Here is a 15,411-nt window from a genome sequence, read left to right as displayed (position 1 = left end):
GTGTGCCAACAACCTGTTTTAATAAAGCGCAGTTGTGCACACGTAGTTTTATCACACAAACTTCCAGAACAAATAAGCAAGTGTGCTCATGCACTCTCACCCACAAAAATGCACATACATGCATGCACCCGGGGTGGGGTGGGGTTTAGTGCCAATGTCCTCAGTGTCCTGATAATATGCAGGCATCACTGGAGAGATTATATTGCACAATGAGGCACTGCAGCGTCTGTCTGCCTTGACATCATGGGCTAAATTTGGTTCCAAGAGAAATAAATCCCCCCTTCCCCCAAACCCCCTTCATTCACTCACTCACTCACTCACACACACACACACACACCCACGTTACGTACAACAGATAGGACAAAGTAATAAAAAATAAAGTGGGGGAGCTTCAGCTGAATTTGCATTTGATAACAGATAATAAAAGTGGGCAGTGGCCATTCTAGTAGACATGACTTGCCTTACTACCCAACTATCTTAGCTTGTGCAATTCCACCTGTGGCTTGATCTATGTGGATATGTGTTTTGATGAGGGTTGGGTACCATTCACATCTGAACCGATAGTGGTACCGTTACCGGTACTCAATGGTACCTGTTTTTCGGTACTTTCCTCTCTCTGTAATAACAAAAATGTTAATTTCAGTTGTAAAAAATAAGTAAGCAGGCATCGGGTAGCGTGGCGGTCTATTCTGTTGCCTACCAACACGGGGATCCTGCTTCAAATCCCCATTTTACTTTACCTCCGGCTTGGTCAGGTGTCCCTACAGACACAATCGGCCATGTCTGTAGGTGGGAAGCTGGATGTGGGTATGTGTCTTGGTTGCTGCACTAGCGCCTCCTCTGGTCAGTCGGGGCGCCTGTTCAGGGGGAGGGGGAACTGGGTGAAATAGCGTGATCCTCCCCCATGCTACGTCCCCTGGCGAAACTCCTCACTGTCAGGTGAAAAGAAGTGGCTGGCGACTCCACATGTATCGGAGGAGGCATGTGGTAGGTAGTCTGCAGCCCTCCCCGGATCAGCAGAAGGAGTGGAGCAGCGACCGGGACGGCTCGGATGAGTGGGGTAATTGCCCGGATACAATTGGGGAGAAAAACGAAAAAAAAAAAAAAAAAAGGGGGGGGGGGAATCCCAAAAAAAAAAAAAAAAAAAGTAAGCGAACACAGGCATCCAGACCCATGCACACCTGCCAAGTGTTAAGTCGATCAGATGAACGGTTGTCGAGAAAAATCGAAGGAAAGACAGACTCATTCCATTTTAGTTAATTATTATTCCCGGAAATTTTGAGAAGCACATAGTTAACATATCAAAGACTAATGAGTGCCCGTTTGCCTCCTACTAAAACGTCCCTCTCAGGTCGTCCATGAGCGAGTGACCACAGTTTGCGACGCATAGCCCACAGCGGCGGTTGCGCAGCGCCATGAGCTTTTAATTTTGTATCACAAATATTGCCGTGAGTGTCGTCTGCGTCAAGTTTGGAAACACGTAACCACAATTGAGACTGTTTTCGGCTCACCATTGCTCTGACGGTGTCGGACTTGAACAAGCTGTAGGTTTAGGGGAGGGGTAACAGTCTCGCTCTCTCCCTTCCTCTCTAACGTATATTCTCTCATCCAGATGCGCACTTAAGGTAAACTAGGAGGGATTTTTAAAAAGCCTCATAAGGAGTCTTATCAATATTTCTTTTAATTCACAACCCACTCTCAAGGTACCGAAGTTTGGCACTGATTGATTTAATGTGAATCGGTATTCGGTAGTACCAATGTAATTTGGTCAGTACCCTAAAAGTACCGGGTTCGGTACCCAACCCTAGTGTTGATATATGCGTGCGAGGGCAGATGGCCTAATTACAGTGGCTGGAGAGTTAAGTGGCATGTTGTCCTCACACCCACCTCCCCACCCCAAATCCTAATCCTCCATGTGATGGTCCAATCAGCATCTACCGAGGCAGCTATGTTGCCGTGTCCCTAGCCCTGACAAGGGATGATGGGGGTTAATTATGGGCTCAGGCTAGCCCCCGCATCATCTGCTACCACTGCTCCATACACTGGACTAACCAGTGACTGCTGAAGGAGCGCTTCTCCTGGGATACCGCTGAGATGAAGTCCCAGAGAACCAAAAAAATGTCTGCTTGATAAGTCATCTCTTCTTTACATCAACAAAAGCATCATTGACTGACACAGACTATATCTTCCACTCCAGGTTAAGCCTGCCTCTAATGGCTGTCAAAAACCCAAGTGTGGTCAACCTTTACCAGTGGGATTGGGAGGCATCCTTTCGAAACAAATGGCACGCGCACACACACACACACCACCCCCAACCCGACACGATTTCTACCCAGTCTAGCAGAGCTAAGTGAGACAACAGGTTACTGCTGCTAATCTCATCCTCAAATCTACAAACAAGCAGCCTGTTGCTTCCTGGTTCAAACAAGCACCTGCCCTGAGGACCCATCTGGCTCTCGGATTGGCTGCCATGATCCCGGAGCGCTGAGTGCTGTCTCGGAGGGCCAGTGACATGCTGCTGCTCCGACAATGATCCAATGACTGCGTCAACAGAGCTGGGATAGTGGAGTAAACAAGCAGACTTCCCTTGAGATGAGACAGGGCTACGGCTGCCAGCAGCGTTCATGTTGCGGTGTGTCCCCAAGTCAATGTGCTTGACTCCATTCTCTTATAGACTCTATTCTACTGTTGATGCAACATTCTCTTATTTGATCAGTGTTACTACACCCTGTCTGGTTTAGTGAAGACACTTGAATGCATTTGAAAATGTATTTCCTGTAAAACATCAATCACATGTCTGGATTCCAATTTAGCCCACACAATGATGCTGTCCTTCAGAATCAAAGTGAATCTTAATGTGGAAGTAATAATCATGGAATAAAAATACATCAACCAAAGGCTCAAATGACAGCGCTGGTACTAAAATAGCTAAAACCAAGCATTTGACCTTGATCCATATAGTTAGCTAAGCTGTTGCTCACACTTGTTAAGCCCACAATTGCAAGGTTGATTTTGAATTATGGTCCACTGACACCCTCTGGTGGCAGCCCTCACAAGCCGTTTAGATACCAAAATGGGATTTTTGAATGAATGCAATCTTTTAAAAAAATGGTGAAGTTGGTCAAAACAGATAGGTCAATGTCATGTGGAGTCTCACCAGAGAACGTTACGGAAAAGATTTTCGAATGCAGAGTTAAAGATCATCCACCGCTCAAAAAAACCAAAAAACTCTTTTTCTAGTGGCTTGGGCTGATTTTCACACCCAGCCACAGATTTCAATTTCACCTGAGTCATCTTGTCCACAGAGACAGGGATGCCATCAATAGTGAGGGGGGGCAGCTCTGAAGCCAGCTCGCCCCCAGCAGGGGCATGTTCAGCCAGGGCATTCTCAAGGTCCTCTAACATCATACTCTTGTATTTCCGTACCTGAGACAAAGAAGGAAGAGATATACTATACAGCAAAATGGATAAATTGAAAGGGAGGTGGGGCACATAAACGAAAATGACACTCATGCAAAGAGGGACAAGGCAAGCAATAATTCAGCAAATTCACAAGTATCAATTTAGGTTTAAGCATAAATGCAATTCAGCTGCAAACTTAACAAGTATAATAAATGACAAAGAACTTTGAAGAGGGGTAACACTAAGTAAAAGCACCTTTTGGTTTATAGCAATTAAATTACGTTTTAATTATGGTCATTATTGTTATATAAAGCGTATCAAAATTAATGGCATGTTAAATTTTTAATGCAAATACTGCTGCCTTTGGATGATAAAAGTATAAAGTTGATATCTTTTATCATTTGGACTTGTGCAAGAACTAAGATATCAGCATTGCAGACAGCATTAGGAAATACATACATAAATAATAGCGACCTACAAATAGTGGCCTACTTTCACCAGGACACTTAAAAGCGCTGAACACTTACTACATTCTCCAGAGGGGCGGCGCCAAACACCTTGAAGACAGGGTTGGGTTTGGAGGGGGAGATACACAGCACTATAGCCTGCTGGCCTACCCTAGTGGTGTACTCATCAAGCGTTGCTCTTAGTTTCCTGAATATAAGTACAACACCAATACTTATTAGCTCAGGGTAGTTCCTACCCTTAGCAAATAGCAGTGTAACAGATTTTACAACAAGAAGCTAATTTCAGGCATTCAAATTGATATAAACTTCTAGTGAAATGACTATATCATGGTGTGGGAATTTGGGAAAGCCGCTTTGAGCAGTGGGAAGCTGACCTTAGCAGACGAGTCTGTTGCCTCTTGCGAATGGAAGGATTGGATTCAAAGATATGTGGCCTCTTGCGTTTCTTACCGGTTGCCACAGCAGCAGCAGCAGCCATGCCCACTGGTCCTGATGAGAATCAGAAACAGACTTGTCTGTTAAAATAGCTACGGATAAATCATCAGCTTTCACAGCATAGTTTATGTCTGAATTTTGTCCTCAGCTGTTTTCTTTGTTTTTCTGGTATGTATTGTTCTTGCAGTAGTTTATATAGTGTATTCTGATACTGCTTAGTGAGTTTATACTCGTCCTTTCTTCTACACAGTATCTGAGTGAAGTGGAATTCAAATACATATTTGAGATGATCCAGTTGAGTCAGGCAACTGTTATCTCTTGAATGACACTTGCTGGCATGTTAGCTGAACCTCACAACAAACACTCTAAAACCTATTTTGTGTGTTATAGAAATGAGATGTGTAAGGAAGATGCATGCAAAAATAGTTTTTAGCGAACGGTTACATTATTAGGAATTCAGCCTCAGCTAAGTGATCCATGAACCCCGCCTGCTGGTTGAACAAAGTCATTACAAGGAACAAGTCAGCACAGATGCAAGATTACAACATAATCTACAAAAATAACTCCAGGAGAACAAGATCTGAGGACAGAGAGTACTCAAAACCCTTTTTTGGTCATGCCATCCTTAATCTTGCTGCACAGTGAATTTTCTTGGAATTGCATGGTATAAGAGACATAAATTGGGATGCCTGTGTTTATTGTTGCGAAAACATCTCGATCAATCATCACAAATTACATTAACTACGCAGGTTTTTTACCTGAACGGGTCTTCCAGGCTGCAGGGCTAATGATGAATAGACTTTTCAAGACTTGCCCTGAATAAGTGGACATGCTGATATTCCAAAATAGAAACACAGACTTGCGGTTTTTGCTCTTTTATCCTTGTGATCCTGGTATCCTAGTTTTAAACAGTTTGACTTTTACATGGACTTAGACACTTAAATCAAGCCTTCATCAGCTAGCTGGTTAGTGCGCATAATTTTAATTAAGTTAGACAAGGAAATGATTATCAGCAACAGGCAAGATATAAACTCTAGATTAATATGTAATTTTTCCTCTACTGATCCGCTTGCATAAAAATCCACCAAGCCAAATACTCTACTTCACCCATTGGCTAGACTCACCTGCTGCAGCCAGGTGAGCTGTGACCTCATCCGTACCAGCCGAGTTCAAGATGTCAGTGTCATCATAGGGGTCGTCATCGGGGGAGGACGTGGAATCCTCCTCAGCACTCATCATGGTTGTCTCAGTGAAGGTGGCCACATGTACCTACATCCCAAAGCAATTCGTACATGTTATTCTTATAGGAGGGTTTCCATGCAAAGTCATCACAGAGATGCGTGAGCAACTAGGGGGCAGAAAGCAGCTACAGCGCAAAGATTTTAACCAAGATAGAGCTCAGATACAGCAGAGATTACGTGCAGTTGTTGTGCAATAAACTGCACAAACTGCCGAAAGGATGGGTGGAAAATGTTGAACATTCCAAAGGGGTCACATGCCTTTACATGTGACCCCTTTTTTTGAATCGCTTTGGTAGCTCTCAAAAGATTATGCATCTCGTAATCTTTTGAGAGCTACCAAAGCGGTTTTGCCCCCTGGCTGCGCACGCACCCAGTAATGTTTGTAAACAGGAAACCCGTCTATAATGAAAGAAATGCTTTCATGGGTGAGGGATATTGGAGGACTAACATTTTCCCCCTTAATTTATGAGGTGGGTGCATCCAGTAGGAAAGAGTAGGTTTGATGGCACTACAAGCTATTCTGTCAGCTAACTAACATCAGAGTGTGTATTTTGCTCTAAAGGTTTAGCTGGCTGCTAAGAAATACAAGTTGGGATATGCCAGCCACTGTGCCCTGTAAACAAAAAATAACTTGGTCTCCAAGCTAGCTAGTGCTAATGAGGGCAAGAGAAAACAGTCAAGTTTTTCTGGTTGTTCATCTAAGAAGTGCACCTGCTGGACCTGTTGGCTGACAGCGTGTGCCTCTATGGTGGTCATGTGCTCTGTTTGATGAACCGTGTGCTCCTCCATCACCTGCCTCCTTGTCTAGACTGTTGATCCAGACAACACTCACTGGAAGGAGAGGGGAAGAGAAAGATTACAAGGTCATATAACTGGAAGAAATTATATCTGAACCATAAGTAATGTTCCATCTAATATTCTAGCTCTGCCCATTAACCTACCACAGAATCTATTATTGTCACGATTTTTATTATTTTAATCTGGGTCATTGCAGCAACAAACAATAGGATATAAACAGAGAAAATGAGTCAAAGATAGCTGGAAAAAATGACAACTACTACTACTTTCAGCTGCTCCCATTAGGGGTCGCCACAGCGAATCATCTCCTTCCATTTCTTCCTGTCCTCTGCATCTTCCTGTCACACCAGCCACCTGCAGGTCCTCCCTCACCACATCCATAGACCTCCTCTTTGGCCTTCCTCCTTTCCACTTCCCTGGCAGCTCCATATTCAGCATCCTTCTCCTAATATACCCAGCATCTCTCCTCCACACACATCCAAGCCATCTCAATCTTGCCTCTCTAGTTTTGTCTCCAAACCGTCCAACCTGAGCTGCCCCTCTAATATACTCATTCCTAATCCTGTCCTTCTTCGTCACTCCCAGTGAAAATCTTAGCATCTTCAACTCTGCCACCTCCAGCTCCGCCTCCTGTCTTTTCATCAGTGCCACTGTCTCCAAACCATATAACATAGCTGGTCTTACTATCATTTCATAAACCTTCCCTTTAACTCTTGCTGGTACCCTTCTGTCTCAAATCACTCCTGACACTCTTCTCCACCCACTAAATGGAGAAAATGACAGAACAATGCCTCACTTTTTAGTATATTCAAATTTCTTTTTATTTTTAAATTAATTTTATTTCAAGGAAAACAAATCGAACTGAACAATTACAGGTGAAAGACTGATATTTTCAAATATTTTAACGTCCCCAAATCCCATTTACCCACATACTATCTACTCCTACCCTGCCCTGCAGGCCCCTTCTTAGAACAGAATCAAACCACATTACAGGAGGTTAAATATAAATGCGAAAAAGGAAACAAAATAAGCAAAAATGTTTTAGAATATATATATAGAAAATCCTGTGAGTCAAGTAAATTCTTTATGAGACAGTACAAGCTTGCTCCTTATTTGTTGAGCACTTTCCCTACCGTTGAGTGTTTCTTTTAACAAAATATAAAAAATAAAGCGAATAAATGAATAAAAGAATAACTACTGTGCAAGCATCTGAGCCATTTTAATGGTCTTTTTGGGCTTTATGAGGTTGGGTAACTGCTGGCTGTGTATGTGGTGGGCAAGCCACAAGGTATTCGTTCATCCCGGGCCGGCCCAAGCCCGATTTCTATGGCGCCACCTCGCCAGGAGGGAGGCAATCAACATATTTAATCAATGGCTTCTAATGAGAATAAAATCTATCCGAGGAGCCGCTCATTGTAAGCTTTATCTTTTCCAGTTTAAGTAGAAACAAAATGTCTCATAGCCACACTTTATTGGATTTCCAAAGGATGAGGATGTTTAACGAGGTAAAGGCAAATTTCTTTTAAAAATGCAAACACAAATCAAAGAAAGCTGAATCAGTTCATCTGAACACAACGTTTCTTGTCAGAAACGTCTCATCACTCATCTAAGTGACCTCTTCAGTCTCAACTGACTGCAGGTATCCCCACCTTTATAAACAATACAGTGGCATAACGACCGACAACAACGACCGGTTTCATATGCAAATTGCCATGACCATTAGCTAGTTACATTGTGTACTATTCACAGAGGATTTGGGAATAGCTATAACCACACCATTGTAAGATGGCGACAGACCTCCCCACTTGGTTCAGGGATGGTCATTCCCTCTTCACATAGATGGCCCCTTTGACTCCCCATTCAAACCAGCGTTCCTCTCTTTCAAGGATGTGCACATTCTAATCCTTGCGCATTTGTTGACATCTTACAATGCCGTGATTGCAAACATCCCCAAATCTTCTGCAAACATCTTTATGCCTGCTCAATAATCCAGGTAAGAAAATCAAACAAAGTTTAATCAGTTGACACGTTGGCACTCCTGTGTTGTGCCATCCTCTTGGCCAGCGTCTGTTTAGTTTCCCCGATGTACAAGTCATGGCAATCCTCCTGGCACTTGACAGAGTACACTATATTGCTCTGTTTGTGCTGGGGGACCCGATCCTTTGGGTGGACCAGTTTCTGGCACAGCGTGTTTTGGGGTTTGAAAGCAACTGAGACACAATGTTTAGAAAATATGTGTCTCAACTTTTCCGACACTCCCGCCACATATGGAATCACCACTTGTTTACACTTAGGCAGCTGTTGTCCTCCTCTCTTCGATCGGCTGGTGCACCGTTTAGGCGTCTTCCTGGCTTTGACAAATGCCCAGTTAGAATCCAAAGGAGTTGAATCAAGTGCAACTGGACTTGGTATATATCCGTGAAGAGGTTTCGCCTCTCATCCAAGAGGCTTCCTCAGTTCGTGCCTTTCTGACTAGACCAAGCTAGTCTGACTGGCTGGTGATGAGACTCAGAATTGGATAACCATGACCTGGATGAATGAGAACATTCACAGACATGCCCAGTTAGAATAACCACACTTAACTAATGCCTGATTAATGTGGGATTTCTCGACTTCCCCGGCCGCTGTGTTGGTGGGGACGTTGTCAGCTCGGTGGTACAGCATCCTGATGACTCTTAAGTTTGTGCTCCAGTGGATGATGAGAGTCAAACCTTAAGTACTGATCAGTATGTGCTGGTTTACGTTAAACATCAACAATGAAATGTCCCCCACCACCAATTGCAATTTCAAAGTCTAAGAAGGCTAACCTGTCATTTTTCACATCCTCCCTGGTGATCTTGATAGGACTGTTCACATTTCAACGACCACAATTAACGTGGTCGTTGAAATTCGTCTTGAGATTTAATTTTAACCCAGGCGTCGTCCACACATCTGAACCAACCGCTCAACTAATGATTCAACTTTCTTTGATTTTCTTACCTGGATTACTGAGCATGCATCAAGACATGCAAATACAAAATTACTGTTAGTACTTGCATTGTGTTACTATTGGCAAATTTACAGATGTTTATGATCAGAACTCTTTAATTTGCAGCATACATTAGGGGTGGGTGAAATATGCAGTTGGCTGGCTGCATTAATTGATTTAGAGTGGGTCATTGAGGTAGAGAAAACAGGAAACATGTTTAGGTCCACCTCCAAGTTATTCTCACTGAGAATATTTGATCTCGAAAGACAGTTTTTCTGATAAAAGAGAACTATCGCAACAACCTTCAATATTGTAAGACGCAATCTTCAAAATATTGCAGGTATCTTGCAAAGTGCCCATGTACTGATCTATTGTCTCTGACATACTGATGATTGTCACTTGTCTGTGAGTTTGTGTATGGTCTGGGTAGATTGTGGAACTGCATTACCCTTATGGGATGAATAAAGTTGTCGGAATCTTAAATTATACAGATTATTGTGGACTGTGAGCATGGAGTTGAAAATAGAGATAAATTCATACTCATCTCTTGAATAAAAAGACAGCCATGACCATACACAGCTTTCACAACAGCTGTTAAGCCATCCAGCAAAGTGCATTGATATGGTCTCAGATTGTGCAGATGCCAGCCTAAATAGTGTGCATGATTTTAAGTCTGAGGATAAAATACTGCATTTAAACTGTTCTGATGACTCTTTTGCACATAGTGCCTGAGGTACCTGATGGCACCACTGCACTGAGCTACCTCTGCAGGACTTCAAATTTGCTTCATTGTGAGGTTTATTTGCAGTTGTATTTTGTGGTGTTGATTTTAACATGGTCTATACATTGAGTTATTCAAATACGTCATATAAATGTGTAAAGGACAGACTGGCATAATTCTTGATAACTGATCAGTCATTGTACAGCTGTGCACCAAAGATTTTTTTCAAACAAGAATGCAATGTAGTTTAATATAATGGCAACAATAAAGTTACATCAAGTAAACCCATAGTGTGTTTAAAAAGTTAGCATTCTAGATTAAACAGTCAAGATTGATGAGACGCAAATTATGATAAACGAGTGTGGAAGTTTGTATAATGGGCAGTTGCAATTTAGCGTGCTCTATCTTTGTATGTGAAGGTAAATAAATGATATTCTAACAGCAGAATCAGAGAGCTCTATCCAGCCACTCATTCATTTACAAACTCAGAACAAAGTGAGAGTGAAGTGGTTCACAGGACATGAAACGCACCATCTCATGGACTAACTGGATAACTCAATTATTTTCAAACATCCATATTATAATTATTATTTTCAATTTAAACGGAGTCACTGCACAACAAACAATACAGACACTTGGATATAAATATAACAGATTTTTTATGACACGCATACAAGTCAACATAGATTGACAAATTCATGTTCGCAGTGTTCAAATTGAAAACCCATTTTAATATGGCACAAATTCTGGAGCCAGATTATCTCGAATAGGATGTGAGATTAACCACTTATATATCTGGTTAGGGGGCTAACCACTGTGTTGGAGGCTGACAGTAACAACTGCATCCCATGTCCCCATGGACATCACATTATCTATCACCTTAGCCAGCTAGTGGGGCTCACCGCTGGTAACAGACAGTATTGGCAAACATCATACAAAATGACTAGTATCTATGGCCCACGCTTTAAATTGGCTTTAGCCAAGTCCCTGTCGCATTTGGCCAGCATTTAACGCTAACTCCCTACAGTAACCTCCTGAGTGAAACAATGACAGTAACATTATAAATGCTAGCACTGTATCTGTAACGTCAACAGACTGTCCGCCTGGCTAACTGTAGATACGCGGCTAAGCTAGCCATGCCCTAGTTTCGGCTAATTAGCCAGTTAGGTTAGCTAGCTACACTTCTGATTGCTTTGCTTTCGCTAATAAAACGGAGTGTACCTGTAACCACGAGTTACATTAAACCGCCTCTCTCTCCCTCTCTCCCCCCCGTGTGTGTGTGTGTACGTGTGTGCGTATGTGTGCGTGTGTGTGCGAGTGCAGCAGTATGGATGAACAGGCAACGCGCTATCGCACAACCGCAGAGACCCCCTAGCATAGAATACGCGCCATGTCGACGGACCAAACTACGCTTAAACAGGCCCAAGCGGCCTTGCGTTAACCGCCGTCGCCACCCCGGGCTCTAACAGAGCCCGTCCGAGAATAATCATTGTCGGAATAAGCCGCGTATCTCTCCAAAAACACGGACCGGTTTCTCCCCGTCGGCGTCTGCACAATCTACATCCTTCACCCCCCGGACGCTGCCGGGTTCGGTGATGCGGCTGCGCCGGGGCTGAAATGGATGGAGATTGCGCGGTAGGGCACTAACCTCAGAGCGGCTGCGCTGCTTCGGGCCTGCGCCGTACGAGCCGGGCTGGGAGTCGAAGCGCCGATGGAGGACAAAGAAACAGCGGAGGCGCAGCCCGCCGATCACACTCGTCTGCAAGCGGCGACGCCAAGACACGCCCCTTTCAAGTCACAGTCTCGCCGCAAACGTTCGCTTGTGTCGTCTTAACACGAACTCAGCGGCTCGTAAAGGTTAACTTCTGTTCCAGGATTGCTAACTAAATGTACAAATTTGTTCAGTTTTAAATTAAGGTCCCGCCGATTTGCTCCCAGTGCTGTCTTTTTTATACTATTTGCAATGTTAGTTTTGTGGCGAGCTTGCGTGCAAGAATGGATGACCAGAGACGAGCTTCCTTTTTAATGCAAAACCTGCGTCCCATACACCGCACGACCAACAGGAGTGGCTTTTATTTATCACAACACTTAACATTTGACAGAACCAACATTACAATGACCCCCCCCCCCCAGGTCACAAGGCGACGTCAGTCTAAGTCAAGTCAAGGCCCTAAGTTCAGTCAGTCAGTAAACAGTCCTCTAGCCAGTCCCAGTCAAACCCCCAAACAACAACACATCCCAACAGAACACCCGACCACGCAAAAACAACACAAATAACAACAATCTCAACTCGAACATTAACAGTCCCATGAGCCCCAGCGCTCCCCCAGCGCAGAATCTTCGACAGTCAGAATGACCGCCTGCTCTGGTCGCTACACAGTCCCCATCTGAGGGGTCAGTCATCCTCGACGGCCCCATCAACCAACACAGTCCCTTAGATGCCCAGGGTGCCGTCGCTGGTGAACAGGCCACCTGGGGCTCACAAGAAGCGCAGCGCAACTGGAGGAGAGTCACACTGATCAGTGCATGGGGTGCTGCTGTCGCCCCCCCCCCAGACAACAGGTGGAGCAAGGGGGCAGTATGGGGAGAGTCGGTTCTGGTGCAGCACCACTTCAGACAGCCGGCCCATGACCTCGCCAGGTCCCTGCCAGTGGCTGCAATGTTTGGGGGAAATCCCCATCTTGCGAACGGGACAAAACACCCATACCTTGCCCATCCAAAGGAGTTGAATCAAGTGCAACTGGACGTGGTATATATCCGTGAATATATACCATATATTCACATATGTATATATATATATACCATGTATACATATATTTCACGGATATATACCAAGTCCAGTTGCACTTGATTCAACTCTTTTGGTTAACCATGACCTGGATGAATGAGAACATTCACAGACATACATTGTCCCCTCGCACAAAAGCCTGCCCAAGGCACCATGTGTCATAGGTCCTCTTCCGTCGTGCTCCAGAAATGGCCTGGGCCCGGAGGGAGTAGTCGTGGACTACCTGCAGGCAGTCCCTCGGTCTTTGGAAGTAGTCCATATCTTTTCTCCTGGCAATCTCAGGCTTGCGTGGGGCCCCGAACACCAAATACTGCTGCAGTGGGGCGTGGGAGCGCTGGGTTGGTCCCTTCTAGGTGGCGCAGGAGTTGTAGCAGTGCACGTGTAGCTCCATGTCTCATCGACAGCCAGGCCAGTAGAACTGCCCCCTGAGGAGGTGGCGGGTCTTGGCATTCCCGTAGTGCCCTGCCCCCACCAAGCCATGGACCTGCTGGAGAACCTGGGGACAGAGAACATGGGGCACCAACAGCTGCAGGAGGTTGTTCCCTCGTCTGGGAGCTTGCCATCTCCGGTACACCAACCTGTTGTGGAGCTCAAAGTTGCCCCATTGAGAGTGGTACGCCTTTACCTCGGGCCCCAGCGCTGACACCTCTGTCCACTTGGGGCTCCGCCCTATCTCCAGCCAGCCCCTCACCAGCGCCAGGGTCATGTCTGCCTCCTGCTGCTGCCTCAGTTGCTGCATGGTCTACGGGAACCACCTCTACTCGTAGCTGGCAGTCTGGACAGTGCCACCGTCGGTGTCATCTGACCCCGTTCCTCTTGCCGCTGACAGTAGCGGCACTCCAATGCCACACAGGGGTTCTGTGACCGCGGGGTGGTGGCTACTTGGCGACTGGCTCGTTGGTCTTTGGGCCTGTTCTTCCACAGGCTTGACTGGAGCACCACAGCCTTCCTGCCGAGGATGATGGTTGCCCCCGACACATTAACATAGCCTCCCCAGCGGATCAGCAGGTCCAGGCCGATGATGCATGGGTCTTAGATGTTGGTGAGCCGGAACCCGTGCACCAGCTCCTGGACTCCAGCCTGGACTTTCAGTGACTTCTTCCCACTCATGCCAGCCTTTTCTCCTGTCACCGTCATCAGCTGGGTGTTGGTTAGTGACGATGCCACTGAGAGTGGGCCAGTGGTGCTCAGGAAGATGCCAGGTCGCACCAGGGAAATGGTAGACCCTGTGTTTACCACGGCTCGGCAGGGTTAACCGTCGAGTTAGTAGTTCAGATACAGTTCTTTGGTGTGACCTAGGCAGCCAACTAGCATGCATCAGCCTTGAAGGGGGCTGGAGACTGGAGTTGCAGTCCCCTCACTAGACCACTCCATCGTCGTTTCCCCACTGGCTGGGTGACTCTGGCTTTCAGTGCCAGTGCTGGGCAGTCGAAGGCTATGTGACCAGGCTCGTTACACTGCAAGCAGCAGTCAGTCAGCCAGGATGGATGTCACCTGGATGTTGGAGGCCATCGATGAGGCTGCTGTGGTGGAGGCCGAACTTGGTAGACCTCTCCTGCCTCTTCTTCTTAATCGCAATGGGTCAACCCGACGTGCGGTTGGAGAGCAGGGGGCCTTCTGCTGGGTAGACCATGTGGAGAGCGCCACTTCAGCCTGTTCAGCTTCGCAGAGAGCCTTGCTGAGGGATTGGGGCATGGCGAAGCAGACATGCTGGTGCAACCGCTCTGGCATGAGCCCCTGTAGAAAAGCGTGGCGAGCCAGTTCCTCTTGGGCGGTTGTGTTGAACTGTGGATAACCATGTTAGGTGTGCAGCTACACATCTGTGGCGAAGATGCCCAGGCTCTCTCCTTCTTGGTGGCGGCGGCTAGCTAACTGCTCCCTGCTCTGGTCAGTGCCCAAATCGCCTCTCCCATGCCATGATCAGAGCCTGGAGATCCCGCTGCTCTGCTGGGGCCAAGTCAAGGAGCACCTACAAAACCCTCCAACACCTGGGCCAGGTGAATGGCAGCTGCTTTGTTGCTTTGTCCACTGTGCCATGCCGCGAATTGGACTTGCAAGAGGTGTGGCTCTAGCTGTGTCATCCCGTTGTACTTGGGCATCTTGGCTAGTTAGTGTTCTATGCGCAACTGCGGGGTGAGATAGGCTGGGCGTGGGGATGAGTGGTGGTGATTCGTTGGCAGCACCCCTTCTGGTCGCCAGAAGGTGGTCGGTGGTGGCGGTCAGCGGGCGTTCCCCTGTATGGGCACTTCTGACTTCTAGGGGGTGGTGGGGCCACGGTGCACTGGAACCATCAGGATGGGCTGGAAAACTTCAATTTCTGGCAGGCTACGTCTTTTGCCACGTCAGGTTTTCCAAGCGCCAACAGGTCCACTCAATGTCTCGCTCCAATCTCTGGATTTCTCTCCATTCGTTAGCCCTATCCCACTTCTGACACCAATGTGGCGAGCTTGCGAGGAAGAATGGATGACCAGCGATGAGCTTCCTTTTTAATGCCAAACCTGCATCTCATGCATTGCACGACCAACAGGAGTGGCTTTTTATTTATAACAACATTTAACATTTGACAAAACCAACATTACAATGACGCCCCC

General features: G+C 46.1%; 1 protein-coding gene across 6 annotated transcripts in view; it reads right to left on the bottom strand.

The window, feature by feature from the left end:
• Nucleotides 1–11,743, bottom strand: part of nrf1 (nuclear respiratory factor 1) — a 34,536-nt gene extending 22,793 nt beyond the window's left edge. For 4 of the 6 annotated variants that reach the window (XM_056301627.1, XM_056301629.1, XM_056301630.1 and 1 more), the window contains exons 1-6: nucleotides 11,681–11,743; nucleotides 6,257–6,376; nucleotides 5,429–5,573; nucleotides 4,244–4,358; nucleotides 3,930–4,056; nucleotides 3,286–3,426 (exon numbers count right to left, since the gene is read on the bottom strand). In XM_056301627.1, coding sequence (XP_056157602.1) covers nucleotides 3,286–3,426; nucleotides 3,930–4,056; nucleotides 4,244–4,358; nucleotides 5,429–5,573; nucleotides 6,257–6,334 — 606 coding nt within the window. In that variant the 5' untranslated portion in view covers nucleotides 6,335–6,376; nucleotides 11,681–11,743. The remainder of the gene's footprint in view (nucleotides 1–3,285; nucleotides 3,427–3,929; nucleotides 4,057–4,243; nucleotides 4,359–5,428; nucleotides 5,574–6,256; nucleotides 6,377–11,680) is intronic. The other 2 variants (XM_056301628.1, XM_056301632.1) reach the window with 1 other exon arrangement.
• Between the last annotated feature and the right edge of the window lie 3,668 nt (nucleotides 11,744–15,411).

This window comes from Lampris incognitus (assembly GCF_029633865.1).
Source record: "Lampris incognitus isolate fLamInc1 chromosome 3 unlocalized genomic scaffold, fLamInc1.hap2 SUPER_3_unloc_1, whole genome shotgun sequence".
Classification (NCBI taxonomy): Eukaryota; Metazoa; Chordata; class Actinopteri; order Lampriformes; family Lampridae; genus Lampris; species Lampris incognitus.
This window is presented reverse-complemented; position numbering and strand designations above follow the sequence as displayed.